Below are 21,457 nucleotides of genomic sequence, written 5' to 3' on the forward strand. Positions count from 1 at the left end.
ATTAAGGTAAAATTCAATCTAAAAGTTTCTTTATGAAAAATTTTTGAAATATATATACCATTCTTGTTTTTTTTAAGGCCTCTATGGACGAAAGTGGAGATAACCAGTATTGCTTCAATACTTTTGCTTAGGTCTTAAAATGTAACAAAACCATTAATATATAGACCTAACAATGTTGAAACTTCAGTGAAATAGTAATATAACTCTACCTACACAAGAGAACAAAATTCTTACGCTCTTTCTCTCTAATACACACATTTTATCCTTAAACAGCCGTAACAAAAATAACTGTATCTTTAGAGTATATACATGAGTACTATAGTATGTGTGTGTTGTTAAGAGACTTTGTTTCTCTTATTCTCTGTGTTTACGCATTATATCCGAAAACAGCTGTAGCAAAAATAACTGTTTTGTTAAATTGTTTATTTTCCTGTTTACACTTGTGTGTGTAAATATATGTATGGTTAATACTCTCTCCCTCTCTTTTAGCATTTCCTTAATTTATCCAAAAACAGCTGTAGCAAAAATAACTGTTTTGTTTAATAATACTACGATAGAAATTTACTTGTGTGAATTTATGTTTGAGTACGATAAATAGAAACTGTTGTAACTACAACAACAATAAGTTACAACTGTTGACTCTGTACGAATGCTCTCCTGCTTATGCTGTCTTGAGGTATATAAATATAAAGTGTCTGAACACAGGAAACTTTAGTAGCAGTTTAACTTCCGACGGTTTCATAACAAGTCTCTGGAAAAAGAAAAAGTTAACGGATAAAATGGCGGTGAATTATAAAAAAATTTAAAGAATTATAAATAGAAGAAATACATACATATATTATGTAGGTATATGTGAAAAATATAACAGTATTATTACCTATGTATGTGTGTATATAAGATGTGTTATTAAAAAAAGTTAAAAAAAGTACTACTACTTAATGGAAATAAATAATGTATGTTAAGTGTGTCTTTCTTTGTTGTTGTTATTATTGCGTGGTATAAAAATGATTTATAAAAGTTATTATTAAAATACATAAATGCATATACTTAAGAAAAGTAATAAAATAATGGAATGAAAAAAAGTTGTTACTTGAAAAAGTTTTTAATATGAAAAATTTTTGAAAATATAAAAAAGAAAATATGAATAATGAAATAAATGTTATTAAATGCTTGAAATGTTAATAACAAAATATAAAAAAAGTAAAAAATATTTAAATAAAATTTATAAAAACCAAATGAATAAAATTTAAGGAAAAAGTGAAAATTTCAAAAGAAAATGAAAAATTTTAAATGACAAAAATATATTTAAATATATAGTCACTTGTTTGTAGTCATTTGATTGATTTGATTGATACAAAATATCAACATATTTTACTTAAATTACCCAAAAATAAAAAAAATAAAATTTCTTGGACAAATTGCACAAATTTAACACACAATAACAAATACATATATAACGTAATAAGTGGCAGTTACTTAAAATAACTTAATAATACAATAATTAGGAAAAATATTGATATTTGTAAATATTTATAAAATAATGAAAAGCAAATGAGATTGAAAACAAGTGCAAAGTTGAAACTTATTAATAAAAAAATTAAAAATATGGTAAACATTTTTAAGATAAAACTTAAAATAGTTTAAAGAAGGTTTCATATACTTCAATTCAAAATCTTTAATTGGTAATTGATATACTTCACATTTCTTGCCCATTTAGTATTGATAATTCTACTGTAAAATCTATTTAAAAAGTGATTAAATTATATTGTTTAATAATAGATTTAAAGTTTCTATGGCTTTGTTTTTGGTGTATTCTCTGGAACCAAGTGGAAAAAATGTTTCTCTAGATGACCCACGCAATAAATTTCGTAGTACAATAACCAAAAAATTATCTTCCTGTATAAAATTTACAAATAAACCCACACTTGAATATTCGTAATAAAATTATTTTTAAATCAAAGAAATTTCACAACAAATAATTAAAGAACTAGAACAGAACTAGAACAGAACTGGAACAGAACTAGAACTAGAACAGAACTAGAACAGAACTAGAACAGAACTGGAACAGAACTAGAACAGAACTAGAACAGAACTAGAACAGAACTAGAACAGAACTATAACAGAACTAAAACAGAACTAGAACAGAACTAGAACAGAACTAGAACAGAACTAGAACAGAACTAGAACAGAACTAGAACAGAACTAGAACAGAACTAGAACAGAACTAGAACAGAACTAGAACAGAACTAGAACAGAACTAAAACAGAACTAAAACAGAACTAGAACAGAACTAGAACAGAACTAGAACAGAACTAGAACAGAACTAGAACAGAACTATAACAGAACTAGAACAGAACTAGAACAGAACTAGAACAGAACTAGAGCAGAACTAGAACAGAACTAGAACATAACTAGAACAGAACTAGAACAGAACTAGAACAGAACTAGAACAGAACTAGAACAGAACTAGAACAGAACTAGAACAGAACTAGAACAGAACTGAACAGAACTAGAACAGAACTAGAAACTAGACGAACTAGAACAGAACTAGAACAGAACTAGAACAGAACTAGAACAGAACTAGAACAGAACTAGAACAGAACTAGAACAGAACTAGAACAGAACTAGAACAGAACTAGAACAGAACTAGAACAGAACTAGAACAGAACTAGAACAGAACTAGAACAGAACTAGAACAGAACTAGAACAGAACTAGAACAGAACTAGAACAGAACTAGAACAGAACTAGAACAGAACTAGAACAGAACTAGAACAGAACTAGAACAGAACTAGAACAGAACTAGAACAGAACTAGAACAGAACTAGAACAGAACTAGAACAGAACTAGAACAGAACTAGAACAGAACTAGAACAGAACTAGAACAGAACTAGAACAGAACTAGAACAGAACTAGAACAGAACTAGAACAGAACTAGAACAGAACTAGAACAGAACTAGAACAGAACTAGAACAGAACTAGAACAGAACTAGAACAGAACTAGAACAGAACTAGAACAGAACTAGAACAGAACTAGAACAGAACTAGAACAGAACTAGAACAGAACTAGAACAGAACTAGAACAGAACTAGAACAGAACTAGAACAGAACTAGAACAGAACTAGAACAGAACTAGAACAGAACTAGAACAGAACTAGAACAGAACTAGAACAGAACTAGAACAGAACTAGAACTAGAACAGAACTAGAACAGAACTAGAACAGAACTAGTACAGAACTATGAATTGAAGAGCACTGAACAGTTGACATTCGAATTATTAGATGATCGCGTAATCTTCCCCTTTGTGATCTTCATTATCTCGGTATTTTAAGTTAAATATGATTTCAACAAGTAGGAAAGTATAATCAGGCATGGACGACCATTTGATACCCTACACCATGACTATATTTTAGAAATGATTTATTTTTCAAAAGCTACTTTTATGTTGAATTTTACCATAATTCCGATGTATTTAAGTAATTTATTGATGAAAAACAAAATTTCTAAAGGAGGCTTTATATGGGTGATAGGGTTAAATATGTGCCGATCGTCACGATTGGGAGGAGAAATGTTATATGTAAATTTTTAGACGTATGGGTCAAACGACGGCCGATCATTACAAAAATCTGCGTTATCATTTAGTCCTATATAAAATTTAGTATATTTGACGTAGTTATGAGTTAAAAACCCCAAAGCGGAAGTTGAGGTTGTATGGGGGCTAGGTGAAATAATGGGCTGATTTTAACTATTTTCAAAAGGCATCGTACTTGTGCCGAAAAACACCTACGGTCCAAATTTTATCAAAATTGTGGCCTGTAGCTTGCGCACAAAGTTAACATGGACAGCCAGCTGAGACAGACAAATGGACGGAAATGTCTTAATCTATTCAGAAAGTGATTCTGAGTCGATCGGCATACTTTAAGGTGATTACAAATATCAGGACAAACGCACAATACCCTCCCCCTATAGTGGTGTGGGGTATAATAATGTATGTATATTTAAACATTGAATTTAGAACAGTTAGGGAATGATATTTTAAAATTTACGTAAGATGTTCGGCAAACATATTCAATTTATTGTTTTAAACATACGTGGGAATTTTATTAATAATTTTCTATAGAACAAATAATTCAATTCAATATCAATCATACGTCAAGTGGGCTAAAAATTAGAAATATAAAATAGACTACAATATATGTATTATTTTCCTATAAAATCCAGAAAAATTACATAATTTGTATACTACTACAGAATTAAAACTTCTTTATTGAATAAAAAAATCTTTTGAAAATATTCAATATTTTGTAAATAAACACTTTACTTTTAATGGCAATGTGTCGTAAAAGTTTTTACAATATTTTTACAAACAAAATTACCCAATTTTACTAAACTTCTAATAGTCTGCTCTTACGATGTCTTATATTAATTTATTTAATGTTTTCTGTCTGACATTTATATATATTCTGCATAAAATATTTAATGAAATTGTTACAAAAATGTTTGTTGAATTTGTCTTTTGTAAATAATAAATGTTTTAATAAGAAAAGTATCTATAAAATACAAAATTTTATGATGTTTTTGAAAAAGTTCTAAGTAGAAAATGATTTTGGTTTTGTAGAAAAACAAATTTAGATCATTATTTTTGTTTGTTATTTTTTAAAAATTTTATATAAGAACAATTTTATTTGTCTTTTACATTTCTAAGAATTTTGTAAAATTAATTGTTTAATATTTAAATTAAAGAAAGTCTGTTTTTTAAGGGTTTCTTGTTATTTTAAATTACAAGCTGAACTAGAATATACAAATTATTTTAAATGTATTGTTTATAGGAAATATGTATGTATTTTATTCATAAACAACAAAAAATACAAAGAAAAAAGTTTTCTGGTTCAAATACCCCAAAGTAATGATGCTTTACATTTACACATGTGTGTTTTTTAAATTATTTAGTAAAAAATATATAAACATGTATGTTTAAAAGAAAGGACTAAAAAAATACCGTACCCTACAAAGCCCAGCAAATTTAGTAGGAGTAAATGGATCCTTTAAAGGAATAAAGACGAAATGCATTGTCCACTAAAAGTTATATATGTTTTGCTCATTCCAATAACTAACTAACTAACTAACTAACTACTAACTAACTAACTAACTACTAACTAACTAACTAACTAACTAACTAACTAACTAACTAACTAACTAACTAACTAACTAACTAACTAACTAACTAACTAACTAACTAACTAACTAACTAACTAACTACTAACTAACTAACTAACTAACTAACTAACTAACTAACTAACTAACTAACTAACTAACTAACTAACTAACTAACTAACTAACTAACTACTAACTAACTAACTAACTAACTAACTAACTACTAACTAACTAACTAACTAACTAACTAACTAACTAACTAACTAACTAACTAACTAACTAACTAACTAACTAACTAACTAACTAACTAACTACTAACTAACTAACTAACTAACTAACTAACTAACTAACTAACTAACTAACTAACTAACTACTAACTAACTAACTAACTAACTAACTAACTAACTAACTAACTACTAACTAACTAACTAACTAACTAACTAACTAACTAACTAACTAACTAACTAACTAACTAACTAACTAACTAACTAACTAACTAACTAACTAACTAACTAACTAACTAACTAACTAACTAACTAACTAACTAACTAACTAACTAACTAACTAACTAACTAACTAACTAACTAACTAACTAACTAACTAACTAACTAACTAACTAACTACTAACTAACTAACTAACTAACTAACTAACTAACTAACTAACTACTAACTAACTAACTAACTAACTAACTAACTAACTAACTAACTAACTAACTACTAACTAACTAACTAACTAACTAACTAACTAACTAACTAACTAACTAACTACTAACTAACTAACTAACTAACTAACTAACTACTAACTAACTACTAACTAACTAACTAACTAACTAACTAACTAACTAACTAACTAACTAACTACTAACTAACTAACTAACTACTAACTAACTAACTAACTAACTAACTAACTAACTAACTAACTAACTAACTAACTAACTAACTAACTAACTAACTAACTAACTAACTACTAACTAACTAACTAACTAACTAACTAACTAACTAACTAACTAACTACTAACTAACTAACTAACTAACTAACTAACTACTAACTAACTAACTAACTAACTATACTAACTAACTAACTAACTAACTAACTAACTAACTAACTAACTAACTAACTAACTACTAACTAACTAACTAACTAACTAACTAACTAACTAACTAACTACTAACTAACTAACTAACTAACTAACTAACTAACTAACTAACTAACTAACTAACTAACTAACTAACTAACTACTAACTAACTAACTAACTAACTAACTAACTAACTAACTAACTAACTAACTAACTAACTAACTAACTAACTAACTAACTAACTAACTAACTAACTAACTACTAACTAACTAACTAACTAACTAACTAACTAACTAACTAACTACTAACTAACTAACTAACTAACTAACTAACTAACTAACTAACTAACTAACTAACTAACTAACTAACTAACTAACTAACTAACTAACTAACTAACTAACTAACTAACTAACTAACTAACTAACTAACTAACTACAACTAACTAAACTAACCTACTAACTACTAACTAACTACTAACTAACTAACTAACTAACTAACTAACTAACTAACTAACTAACTAACTAACTACTAACTAACTCTAACTAACTAACTACTACTAGAACTAAGACTAACAATAACTACTAACTACTAACTAACTAGACTAGAACTAGACTAGAACTAGACTAGAACTAGACTAGAACTAGACTAGAACTAGACTAGAACTAGACTAACTGACTAGAACTAGACTAGAACTAGATAGAAAACTAGAACGACTAGAACTAGACTAGAACTAAGACTAGACTAGACTACTGACTAGACTAGAACTAGACTAGAACTAGACTAGAACTAGACTAGACTAGACTAGAACTAGACTAGAACTAGACTAGAACTAGACTAGAACTAGACTAGAACTAGAACTAGACTAGAACTAGACTAGAACTAGACTAGAACTAGACTAGAACTAGACTAGAACTAGACTAGAACTAGACTAGAACTAGACTAGAACTAGACTAGAACTAGACTAACTAGACTAGAACTAGACTAGAACTAGACTACGACTAGACTACGACTAGACTACGACTAGACTACGACTAGACTACGACTAGACTACGACTAGACTACGACTAGACTACGACTAGACTACGACTAGACTACGACTAGACTACGACTAGACTACGACTAGACTACGACTAGACTACGACTAGACTACGAATAGACTACGACTAGACTAGAACTAGACTTGAACTAGACTATAACTTGACTAGAACTAGACTAGAACTAGACTTGAACTAGACTAGAACTAGACTAGAGCTAGACTACGACTAGACTAGAACTAGATTATTAATTAACTTGACCAGAACTAGGACTGAAGTACAACTGAACTAGAACTGAACTAGAACTGAACTAGAACTGAACTTAAACTGAACTTAAACTGAATTAGAACTGAACTAGAACTGAACTAGAACTGAACTAGAACTGAACTAGAACTGAACTGGAACTGAACTAGAACTGAACTAGAACTGAACTAGAACTAAACTAGAACTGAACTACAACAGTTGTCTCTACGAACTGCTAGGATCCTTTTACTCGTTTAGCGTTGTGCGTATTCTCTGTATGTGTGGTAATATAATCGATATTCATCAACAAGATAATTTAAACGCCCAAGAGAGTATAAAATTTTTACCACAAAAAAAAAACATTTTTTCTATAAAAAGTGAAAGCAACAATAAAACCAAAACAATAGGTTTTGACACAAAAAAAAACATCAAAAACGACCTAAAACAAATAAGAGTAAATATGTTTCATGTTTAATAGTATGGTTCCAGAAAAGAACCCAATAATCGCCTAAGGCGGTTTCTATTGCAATGTTAGAAATTGTTTGGGCTTATTACATGTTCATAGGTTTTCAAATCAAGTCCACCCTATTTAATATTTATGAGGATATTGTTTATTTTAATTTTTTTGAAAATATACAGGCATACATATGTATACACGCGCAAATATGAGTACTACCCTGCAGGTCGACAAAGAATCAATGCATCCGATTGGCTCTAATTCGTCTTTCGTCACGGATGTACTCTTTGTAAACGAGAGTGAAGATAATAGTCACTTTAATGTCCCCTTGTAAGTGAGACAGGAGACACTTAAAAACATACTTAAGCTTTTTGTCTGTCTTTTCGTAATCTATGGGGTGGCTATTCACCTGGACAGTGGGTGGCTAGGTGTAAACCTAAGTGATATGATTAAATATGTAGTTCGGGACTATCCGACCGAACTGCTGGGTACATGTACTTTTATATTTACGTTTTGTATGTGTGGAAGGAGTCCTCATATGTATACATACATATGTATATTAATATAAAATGCGCACTGTGGTCGTGTATGGCAAAAAACGGTAACAAAATACGTTTAAACTCTTTTTAAATTATTTCATTTGTTTCCTTTAAGGATGTAATATCTGCGTCTTAGATTTGCTTAGGTTATTCCCATGTAATGTTACACCATGGGAAGGTTATGTTTTTTAGGAAAGATTGGTAATAGTCTTCCCAAGATTACAAATCTCCTTAGGCTAGTTATACTATGACTATAATCTTCCGCCATATCAGTTTCTCTATGGTAATTGTTATACTAGGAGAATTTCTTAGTCGCCTGTATAACCTCCAATGTAAACGCTTCGCCATCTGTCATTGATTCTGGTTGGAAATAGGTTTTGGCTAGGATATCTACTTGTTCACAGAAAAGTTCCCAGGAGTTTTGTTTGCCTTTCATATACTTGATATTTAAAATAGCTTTTAAATTATGCATTTATCTTGAAAACTTCTAAAGTTATTAAAAGTTTTCACAAATTAGTGCTTAATTAATATCAATCATACGCACCCTATTCCTGAAATGGAATTTTAACTAAAATCACGATTTTTAAAGGATTTATTTGGAATTTTTTCACGCAAAAGTTTAGAGTTAATAAGTAAGCAGTTATTTATGAACATAAAACTCTAGCACAGTGGGCCTTTTAGGTATAAAAATCAAAATTAAAAAATTAACAAAAAACTCTGTGTAAACTGATTTTACAATAAAATCCTATCAAGCAAGTATTAAATTGGCCAGGGTCATGACTGTATTTATTTGGTATTGAAAAAAAAATGTACTTTGTATGCCCCCGGTATACATATTTGTGTATTTTTTTCGATGTGTATACCACAGCCAAATATCTGGTTTAACAAGTGTATGTACATATGTTTGCAGATGTGGGCTTGTATTTTGGCTTGTGTGTACATATTTTAAAACAATATTTTTGTTGTTATGTGACGGCTGAATAAAGCAAACTTTTTCAATATTTAACTTTCTCGTTTTTTGTTTGGTTTTTACAACAAAAAAAAAGTTGTTTCAATATGAAAGTGAAAAAAAAAAAGAAAATTTAAATCGATAACTGAACATTATTAAGAGTTCAAAGCCAAAAACAATCGATATAATATTACAAATGAATAAAAAAGTTAAATAAATAACAAGGATACTTAACAAATTTAGGGGTACTTAGGAAAGTGGTAGTAGGTATAGCTAAGGGATTTAGTATTTTTTTAAATAAATACTAAGAACTTGATGTCAAGTACATAGACAATGGAATATGAACTTTGGATTTGAGTTTTAATACACTTAAGACCATAAAAATACAAATATTGAAAACCCTTGTCAGTTTTATCTTTCATCTTTAGCAAATATATATTAAACTCAGTATGACTATGACATTATTTTTTGGTTCAAAAAAGGAGGTGTACAACAACTACACCTTTTCATTTTATCGTTAAAAACCAATTTTTTCTTAAACAAACAACACAAAAACCATTCAAAAAATACAGACTAAATAAACCATAAATTGTGCACTTATGTATATGTCAAGGATATTAACTACCTTTAAACGAGTTTCAATGGAATATACAACGAGACACTTTTAAATAAATGTGATACTTTTACCAAATATAATTTCACTTTTATTTACTACTACACTTTTCAACAACCTAGTAAAAGCCTCAAGGTTATATTAAGACTCAATTTAGTTTCAATTTTGTTTATTTTTCAAAAAAAATTTAACAACTTTTCGACTTTTTTGTTTTATTTATTGCCTCTTGTTGAACTTATTTATTTCCCAGAAATTGCCATTAATAATGTTAAAATTACTTGCTGGCAACGTAAAAAGCTCCACGAGAAAAGAAAATAAATTTTCAAAACTGAAATTTGAAGAGTCTCGTATAGCAATGATTTTTCTTGCTTTTCTCCAGCAGCTGTCATCCGTTAAGGACCTACAATTAACGGTCATTAAAAAAAGTTCACGTGACAAAAGGAATTTTTTTTCTAAAGACAAACGACACTTACATAAAAAAACAACAGTTGGTGAACAAATGGGTGGCAGAAAGAAAAATGTTGAACAGAAACTGCTGAAAAACAAAAAAAGGTTAATTGTGTCAGGTTTCATTAAAAGTTCTTTTTTGTCATAAAAAAGTGAAAACACAACCATCAATTTAAACAAGTAAAGTTAGAAAATATAGTTGAGTTTGACCGATCATAGGATACCCTACACCAGTTATCAGTATCAGGAAGGTTTTATATGGGCATGTAGCATGAACTATAGAATGATTTTCTTTTGCAGTAGATCTTTAAGTATGTTTATATAGAAGTTCTTTATGACGAATTTAAACATGATATTACATAATGTTCATAAGTGAAATGGTGAATATGAATGTTCATCTTTTGAAGTGGGTTTGTCTGGGGGCTAGAGGCTTCGTCCTTGGACCAAGAAAGATCTATTTCCTATATTATCTTGAAAATTGCAACCAGTATCTTGAGCAAAAAGTTTACATGGCCACACAGACGGACGGACTGATGGAAGGACGGACCGATTGGTATGTTTCCAGGACGTACTTATGGATGGACGGACCAGTTGATATACTTCATATATAGAAAGATATATTTTACTAAATTATCTTGGAAACTGCGACCTGTATCTTGAACAAAAGATTTACATGGATACACAGACGGACGGACTGATAGAAGGATGTGAGGATTAGTATACTACTATGTAGAACAGGTTGATGGATTAATTGTGCTTGGGCCAAGAATGAAAAATTTCGTAAATTTTACGAAATTATCTTGAAAATCAAAAGCAAAAGGACTGCATAGAAACACAGACGGACGGATGGGAGGACTGATGGATGGATGGACGGAGGGACAGATAGATAGACAGATATACAGAGGGACGTACAGATAGATGGACAGATATGCAGACAGACAGACAGACATACATACATATATACATATATACATATATACATATATACATATATACATATATACATATATACATATATACATATATACATATATACATATATACATATATACATATATACATATATACATATATACATATATACATATATACATATGTACATATATACATATATACAGACGGATACACATATATACAGACAGACAGGTAGATATATAGCCAGCCAGACAGACAGAAAGGCATAACTAACTCGCCTCAGAAAGAGATTTGAAACCGCTTAGCATACTTCTAGGTAGTTATAGGGTATTGAGTGTTAAAATAGCCAGCACAAGCGAATAATACTTACCGCTTCTATTATAGCGCTGAAGGGTATTTAAATGTGTTAAAAACTTCAGATTTTAACTGTTTATAGAAGCGTCTTCTTAAGTCAACAATTTTTTTATAGAAAAGTGTACTTTGCGGGTAGTTTTAACTGAAGCGAACTGACCAAAAGCGGTTATAGGACACGTCATCAATGTATACTGGACACATTGGAAGGTTATATACAGCATATGTCGGAAACTTTGAAACGCTGATCACAGATAGAATGTCTTGGTCAAGCGGAAAACTAGAGCAAATACCAGTAGGAATCCGTTGTTACACGGATGGCTCTAAATTGGGGGATGGATAAAGTGGTCCTGGGGTTCTATATTGAAAACCTAGAAACAGAAATATACCACCGTTTACCTAATCATAACACAAGCTTCCAGGCAGAAGTCCAAACAATAACGGAATGTGTAAATTGGATTAGAATGGCGCCCACAGGCCTTAATATATTTACCGACAGCCAGAAGGCAATTAGGGCGATATCAGGTGATAGAATTAATCAGTGATCAATTGTTTTTTGTTTTCATGTATTTCTTCGGATTTGATGTACTATTCATCCTCCTTTTAACCTAACCTAACATAACTGTATTGTTAAGTCAGTTTTCCATACATAAATGGATATTTTAGACAGTTTTCCATACAAATGTGTACTTTTAAGGTAGTTTTTTATGTAAATACCTTCCTAAGACAGTTTTCTCCGATTAAGTTTAGTTTTAAGACAGTTTTCCATACATAAGTGTATTTTTAAGGCAGTTTTCCCTACAAGGGTGTATTTTAAGGCAGTTTTCCCTATAAAAAGTTCTTTGAAAGTCAGTCATCTATAGATATGTGAATTTGTAAGACAGTTTTTTAAAAAAACGTCCTTTCTAAGGCAGTTTTTCTAGTTAAGTGTATTTTTAAGGAAGTTTTGTATACAAAAATGTATTTTGAAGACAGTTTTCCACATCAAAGTGCAGTTTTTTGACAGTTTTATATGGAATGTTCTTTATAGTTTAAAAAAAAAAGGTTTTCAGATAGAATTTTTAAGGCAGTTTTTGGAGAACAAAAAGACAGCTTTTAATGAAAAGGTTTTTTCAAGATAGTCCCTTACAAGAAAACGTCTTTAAAGGCAGTTTTCTATATAAAAGTGTTTATTAAAGCAGTTTCTAACACAAAATCCTTCATATGAATGTATTTCTGAGCCTTCTTTCAAAACAAACTGTTTATTTCAAGCACTTTTTTTATAGAAAAGTCTCTCACAAACAGTCTTCTCCACATAGCTTGATTGAGGCTGCTGCTTTTTACAGCAGTTCTTTATTGAATGATCTTTATAAAACATATCTAACATAAGAATTGACTTCTTTGAGACAGTTTTCTATAGCAAAGAGCAGTTTGTAATGCAAATTTTTTTCCTAGACAGTTTTTTTTTAGATTAATTTATATTAAAAGCAGTTAAAGCAGTTTTTTTATAGAAAAGTTCCCTTAACAGGTGTTTACTGAAGCAGTTTTTTATAGAAAGATGTTTATAAAACATAGCTAACATAAGAAGTGTCTTCTTTGAGATAGTTTTTTATAGAAAAGCAGAGTGAAAAGAACAAAGTGCTTTTTTACAGCAGTTTTTTTTATAAAAGAGTCTTTTCTAGACAGTTTTATTCTGGATTAATGTCTTGCTAATGCAATTGTTTTAATGCATAAAGTTCCTTTTAAGATGCATTCTTACAGAAAAGTAATTTTAATGGCAGTTTTATGTATAAATTGTCAGTTAAAGCAGTTTTTTATGGAAAAGTCTTTCTAAGACAATATTCTCTTATAAAAATCATGCATATTTCAAGCAGTCTTTCTTAAAGAGTTTTCTCTAGATAATATTAAGACAGTTGTCTAGAGAAAAGTGACTTTTGACGGCAGTATTTTTTTATAAAAAGTTCCTTCTAATCACTGTTCTATACAAAATATTAAGACAGTTTTCTTGAGAAAATTTTCGTTTTATGGCAGTTTTTTTATACTCTCCACCAACATCAGTGGTGATAGAGGGTATATATAAGTTTGTCGTTCCGTGTGTAATACCAAGAAATATTCATCTAGGACCCAACAAAGTATATATATTCTGGGTCCTTATCAAATTCTGAGTCGATTTAGCTATGTCCGTCTGTCTGTCTGTGTAAAACACGCTCACATTAAAACTAAGCAAAGGAAATCAACCAAATTCATCCAAAATATTTATTATTATCCTAAGCAGTTTGGTATTGAAAAATCAGCAAAATCGGTTCACAACGCAAAAAGTTATGAGTAAAAATTTCAGATTACCTCGAAAAAAATTACGTTTTTTTCAACATTCTTTTGAAGTTTTCTCAGAAACTACCAAAGATATAGAATTTTGTCACACACTATTTTTTTATGCCTGTGATCAATTATGTTCAAGATCTTTACAATCGATCGAATATTTCCCATAGCCCCCATACAAAGGTATATATTCCCGGAAATTAGTTTTTTAGTTTAATAACTCCCTCAAATATATCGGTATCAACACAAAATTTTGTACGTGCAAATATAATATGAACAGAAATAATACAGTCAACGTAGGTCTCAGTCGGTCCACAATTGGTCATAGCTCCCATATAAGGTCCACTTCCGAAAATCACCTAAACGTACATATTTCATTGATGAATATAGCTATTGTGATAAAATTCGAGTTAAATAAGTTTTGTGTACATACAAATCAATCTACCAAATTTTTTACGGATCGATCCATTATTGGTCATAGCTCCCATATAAGGCCCACTTCCGAAAATAATTTAAATGCTCATATTTCATTGTCAAATAAAGCTATCTTGAAAAATTCGACACAAATATGTTTAGTCTAAATATGAATAACTCTACGAAATTTTTTACGGATCGGTCCATTATTCGTCATAGCTCCCATATAAGGCCCACTTCCGAAAATAACTTAAAAACACATATTTCATTGTCAACTAAAGCTATCGTGATAAAATTATAATCATTCCACAAAATTTTTTACGGATCGGTCCAATATTGGTCATAGCTCCCATATAAAGCCCACTTCCGAAAATCACTTAAACGCATATATTTCATTAAATTCTAAAAATATAAGGATAAAATTCGACTTGAATATATTTTGTGTGCATATAAATCATTTTACCACTTTTTTCCCGGATTGGTCCATTATTGGTCATAGCTCCCATATAAGTCCCACTTCCGAAAATCACTTAAAGGCACATATTTAATTGTTAAATAAAGTTATCTAGATAAAATTCGGCACAAATATGTTTTATCTTTATATGAATCACTCTTCCAAAATTTTCCGGATTGGTCCATATATGGTAATAGCTGCTATATATGAGGTCCACTTCAAAAAAATCACTTAAGCGCACATATTTCATTATCAAAAAAAGATATATCTTGATAAAATTCGACAAAAATATGTTTTGTGTAAGGTCATAGCTCGCGCTCTCTTTCTGGTTATGACTGTTCTATGTTTAAATAACTAGAAGATTGTATTCATAGATATGAAGAGTCTGAAATGAGCGTCCATGTTCATCAGATAAAATTACCGATCCAGTATGTGTAACCGGTTTTAAACTTTCAGCGTAGGCTGAGATCGTGTAGTTCCGAAGGATAGGGTTTCTAGTCCAGTCCTCTCTCGTTTGTAATCTAATTAGGAAGTAGTTAGGAAATCTTTGTGTCATTCAGTTTGATAGTAGAAATACAATTAATATGGGTGTCAATTGCAGGTCTAATAATTTCTTCAGAATGGACTTAGGCTTTGAGCTTAAATCTCCTCTAAAAGCAAGACGAGACAACCTTCGTGCCAGAATGGGAATTCTGAATGATGTGTACATAATCTATTTCCGAACCGTTTCATAGTAGACAAAGATTACCCTAGTGTTTTTTGTTTTCTTTTAAAACTCCAAAACGGTACCTACAGTCGAGGTGGTTTAAATTCTGGGATAGTATTTCATTCCAATGAAAAAAGGGCACAAAGAAACAAAATAATCACCATAATCACTTTATATAATAAACTCAATAATTTAATCACTTTTCTCAATAACTTTTTAATCAAAATTCAAATCTTCTTTAATTTGACCAAAAAGCAAAGCGATAAAACCCATTGATAACATTAATTCACCAAAAAAGGGATGGTTTTTTATACTAAAGTCCTTAAAAAAAACTTTTAACAAATTAATTACTTTTTATTAATACCTATAACCCAAAAAAAGGACAATAACAACATAATCCTTCAAGAAAAAAAAACGAATTGAAAAATTTAAACTTTAATTATGACCGAAAATAAGGATAAAATTGTCGACAAGGACAAGGATAACAAGAATTCGAAAGAGTGTGAAATGGTAAGAGAAAAGGACAAAGACAAAGAAATACAAGATGAAGATGTTCATCATTTGGAGAAAACAGCAAAAGAACAGGCAGCAAAAAATGAACAACAGCATACACATCCACAGCATGACAGGTGAGTTGAAGAAATTTTTAGATAGAAAATAAAAAGATATTTTTAGCAGCATGTGTAAATACAGACATAATAATTCCATGGTGAAAGGTTGACATCAACTAACTAACTTTATTATTTCAAGCAAACAACAAAATGCCAATCTTAAGCTTAGTAAAGGTTAAGCATCTTCATCTTATGTTTGATAAATATGTTAGTTAAGTACAGTCAACCTTTCACCATCATTACACAACAAGTCTAAGTGTCTATTTATATCAACACAAGTTTGCTTGTTTAATTTAAACGTAAATCCACCTGAACAATATCTTCGACGTATTTTGGCTGGATTTAAGCTATAATTTTTCTATATTTGGATATTGAATTTTTATATTTTCTGTAAATAAAAAACAATCAAACTGTAATCAAAATATATATTGAATATTTGATTTTCCAATGTTTGCAGAAAATCCGCACAAAAACTACGGATATTTGTAAATAAAATTAAAGCCCTAAGGGCTTTATATATAAAACAAATTTTGTAAACATATAATAATTGCTTCAAAGAAATGTTCTTAAAATATTGAATATTTTACAGTGGGTTGAATGTTTAACTATGTGACATTTTAAATCTTATATTAAATTTGTAAATAAAACAAAAAACTTTATTATAACTTTAATTTTTAAGCCTGAACTTTTAGCTCTTCTTCTAAAAATAATAACTCAGAATGTCAGCTTTCGAATAGTCTATAGTCTAGTCTATAGTCTAGTCTATAGTCTAGTCTATAGTCTAGTCTATAGTCTAGTCTATAGTCTAGTCTATAGTCTAGTCTATAGTCTAGTCTATAGTCTAGTCTAGTCTAGTCTATAGTCTATAGTCTAGTCTATAGTCTAGTCTATAGTCTAGTCTATAGTCTAGTCTATAGTCTAGTCTATAGTCTAGTCTATAGTCTAGTCTATAGTCTAGTCTATAGTCTAGTCTATAGTCTAGTCTATAGTCTAGTCTATAGTCTAGTCTATAGACTAGTCTATAGTCTAGTCTATAGTCTAGTCTATAGTCTAGTCTATAGTCTAGTCTATAGTCTAGTCTATAGTCTAGTCTAGTCTATAGTCTAGTCTATAGTCTAGTCTATAGTCTAGTCTATAGTCTAGTCTATAGTCTAGTCTATAGTCTAGTCTATAGTCTAGTCTATAGTCTAGTCTATAGTCTAGTCTATAGTCTAGTCTATAGTCTAGTCTATAGTCTAGTCTATAGTCTAGTCTATAGTCTAGTCTATAGTCTAGTCTATAGTCTAGTCTATAGTCTAGTCTATAGTCTAGTCTATAGTCTAGTCAATAGTCTATAGTCTAGTCAATAGTCTAGTCTATAGTCTAGTCTATAGTCTAGTCTATTGTCTAGTCTATAGTCTAGTCTATAGTCTAGTCTTATTCTGTCTAATCGGAGAAATCGAAAGGAGGGGTAAACAGATGCAGTGTAATGTTGCCACGACCTTGCTCAGCATCGTTGCATCCGATGTGGATAATGCTGTTGAGAGGAGAAAACATAAGTTCTTGTGACATAGATGCATGTTCTCGGTCGTGACCCTGTATCAGCGTAGAAAGTTTGGAAATTTACGTGATTTTATCCAGAAACCTTGTACGATACGTCCAAGGTTCCTGGATTAAAGCTATATGTATCTTACCTGTGTTAATTAGTCATAGTTCGTCATAGGATAGTCATAGTTTAGTCATAGTTTAGTCATTAGTTTAGTCATAGTCTTGTCATAGAGGGTCAGTAGCTCTAGTCTAGTTAGTCATAGTTCGTCATGTCTAGTCATATTCAGTCATTGTCTAGTCATAGTCTAAGCAAGTCTAGTCATAGTCTAGTCATAGCTTAGTCATAGTCTAGTCATAGTCTAGTCATTGTCTAGTCATAGTCTAGTCATAGTCTAGTCATAGTCTAGTCATAGTCTAGTCATAGTCTAGTCATAGTCTAGTCATAGTCTAGTCATAGTCTAGTCATAGTCTAGTCATAGTCTAGTCATAGTCTAGTCATAGTCTAGTCATAGTCTAGTCATAGTCTAGTCATAGTCTAGTCATAGTCTAGTCATAGTCTAGTCATAGTCTAGTCATAGTCGTCATAGTCTAGTCATAGTCTAGTCATAGTCTAGTCATAGTCTGGTCATAGTCTAGTCATAATCTAGTCATAGTCTAGTCATAGTCTAGTCATAGTCTGGTCATAGTCTAGTCATAGTCTAGTCATAGTCTAGTCATAGTCTAGTCATAGTCTAGTCATAGTCTAGTCATAGTCTAGTCATAGTCTAGTCATAGTCTAGTCATAGTCTAGTCATAGTCTAGTCATAGTCTAGTCATAGTCTAGTCATAGTCTAGTCATAGTCTAGTCATAGTCTAGTCATAGTCTAGTCATAGTCTAGTCATAGTCTAGTCATAGTCTAGTCATAGTCTAGTCATAGTCTAGTCATAGTAGTCATAGTCTAGTCATAGTCTAGTCATAGTCTAGTCTAGTCTAGTCATAGTCTAGTCATAGTCGGTCATAGTCTAGTCATAGTCTAGTCATAGTCTAGTCATAGTCTAGTCATAGTGTAGTCATAGTCTAGTCATAGTCTAGTCATCTAGTCATAGTAGTCATAGTCTAGTCATAGTCTAGTCATAGTCTAGTCATAGTCTAGTCATAGTCTAGTCATAGTCTAGTCATAGTCTAGTCATAGTCATAGTCTAGTCATAGTCTAGTCATAGTCTAGTCATAGTCTAGTCATAGTCTAGTCATAGTCATAGTCTAGTCATAGTCTAGTCATAGTCTAGTCATAGTCTAGTCATAGTCTAGTCATAGTCTAGTCATAGTCTAGTCATAGTCTAGTCATAGTCTAGTCAGTCTAGTCATAGTCTAGTCATAGTCTAGTCATAGTCTAGTCATAGTTAGTCATAGTCTAGTCATAGTCTAGTCATAGTCTAGTCATAGTCTAGTCATAGTCTAGTCATAGTCTAGTCATAGTCTAGTCATAGTCTAGTCATAGTCTAGTCATAGTCTAGTCATAGTCTAGTCTAGTCTAGTCATAGTCTAGTCATAGTCTAGTCATAGTCTAGTCATAGTCGTCATAGTCTAGTCATAGTCTAGTATCTAGTCATAGTCTAGTCATAGTCTAGTCATAGTCTAGTCATAGTCTAGTCATAGTCTAGTCATAGTCTAGTCATAGTCTAGTCATAGTCTAGTCATAGTCTAGTCATAGTCTAGTCATAGTTAGTCATAGTCTAGTCATAGTCTAGTCATAGTCTAGTCATAGTCTAGTCATAGTCTAGTCATAGTCTAGTCATAGTCTAGTCATAGTCTAGTCATAGTCTAGTCATAGTCTAGTCATAGTCTAGTCATAGTCTAGTCATAGTCTAGTCATAGTCTAGATAGTATAGTCATAGTCTAGTCATAGTCTAGTCATAGTCTAGTCATAGTCATAGTCTAGTCATAGTCTAGTCATAGTCTAGTCATAGTCTAGTCATAGTCTATTCAAAGTCTATTAAAAATCTACTCATTGTGAAAACATAAAATTTGGTATAAATTCGTTTCGTTTCAAATAAAACATATTGAGTTTCGAAAAGTGAAAAAATTATATTATTTAGTTCGTTTACACATGCCTTGTGCTAAAAATTTTACTTTAATAATTTATTCAAGACCCCTTTATAATACTTACAACTTTTCAAGAGAAAACCTTCAAAACAAATGTCTATTTTCTAATATTGATTTTTCTATAAAATTGATAAATTTGTTTAGAAGATGTCAATACACTTCCACTCTTTTATACACATTTTATATAGAAACATATGTATATCCCAACAGTTTGGCAAGGTGTCAAATATAACTCTCTTATACTGCAGTGATTATATCAAACAAAAACAAAGAGCTATTGGGTTATTTAACTCAGTCATCGTACTTTAATGAAAAGTATTGCAGTTTAAAAAGAACTTCTATAACCTATCAATAGTAATCAATTACATAGTAAATTGCTGTTTACTTCGCTTTTGCATCCGCGAACTACTGGTTTATTCATTCTTGACACATTTTACATTTGCATGGGTGTAAACTTTAATGTATTCATTTAAAGGCTAATGTTAAATAGTTGAGTATTAAATATTTATGCATAAGGAAAAAACTGGGGTAAATATTAATGTATTAATCTACTTATAGTATACACTTGGATATTTACATACTAATCTTAAAAGAAAATAAACTAACCAAACTTGTTAGGGAAATTTATCACATTAAACTATTCTATCATTTTATGCACTTTCGCTACCCACTTGCGTCTATTTCTATGTTATTCTGTTAGTTGTGTCAACTTTAATATGTACAATGTACATACATACTTGTACTTACAGCTTATTTATTAGGGTAAATATTTGCTACAATACTAAGGTATGTTCACATTAAACAAATATTTGGATAATATATGTAAATGCAACCACTACTATAATCAATAATTTGAACAAGTATTTCATTGATTTAGAAAAAGTTTATGGTAAAGCTTACTATCACATAAACTGTAATTGGCAACTCTTACCACAAATTAGCAGAAAATATGGTTAGTGTGAACGTTGCATTACTCTTAAGTAGGGTTTATTTAAAAATTAGTAAAACACACTATACTCTTCTATTTATTTTCTACTTGTCATGGTGAAATAAATTATCAACTACATGAAGGGGGATTCCGCATACATACATAAGTGCACTTAACTTTATGTAATAGTGAAAGTATACTTTCTTTAGTCGTGTTTTTTTTTGCGATGACAAGAAGTATGACCCTGCTGCTGTAGTTTTTATAAATAGTTAAAACGGCTCTAACTTTGTGTTTGTAACATTAAAAGGGGTTTCAGCATTTAATGACGAGTAGATTATTACTAACTATAACTAGACTATGACTAGACTATGACTATACTATGACTATACTATGACTAGACTATGACTAGACTATGACTAGACTATGACTAGACTGTGACAAGACTATGACTAGACTATGACTAGACTATGACTAGACTATGACTAGACTATGACTAGACTAGACTAGACTATGACTAGACTATGACTAGACTATGACTAGACTATGACTAGACTATGACTAGACTATGACTAGACTATGGCTAGACTATGACTAGACTATGACTAGACTATGACTAGACTATGACTAGACTATGACTAGACTAGACTAGACTATGACTA

At 30.5% G+C, this 21,457-nt stretch overlaps 1 protein-coding gene across 4 annotated transcripts in view; it reads left to right on the forward strand.

Moving 5' to 3' along the window:
• The first annotated feature begins 720 nt into the window (after positions 1–720).
• The window catches only part of LOC119611154, a 64,020-nt gene continuing 43,283 nt past the window's right edge, over positions 721–21,457 (forward strand). The window contains exons 1-2 of one of the 4 annotated variants that reach the window (XM_037966648.1): positions 721–953; positions 15,905–16,278. In XM_037966648.1, the coding sequence (XP_037822576.1) occupies positions 16,091–16,278 (188 nt within the window). In that variant the 5' untranslated portion in view covers positions 721–953; positions 15,905–16,090. Of the gene's footprint in view, positions 954–1,513; positions 1,683–15,904; positions 16,279–21,457 lie in introns of those variants that run through there. The other 3 variants (XM_037966651.1, XM_037966649.1, XM_037966650.1) reach the window with 3 other exon arrangements.

Source organism: Lucilia sericata, unplaced genomic scaffold, assembly GCF_015586225.1.
Source record: "Lucilia sericata isolate MDLA Ls3-8-SP2 unplaced genomic scaffold, ASM1558622v1 Contig001379F_arrow, whole genome shotgun sequence".
Lineage (NCBI taxonomy): Eukaryota > Metazoa > Arthropoda > Insecta > Diptera > Calliphoridae > Lucilia > Lucilia sericata.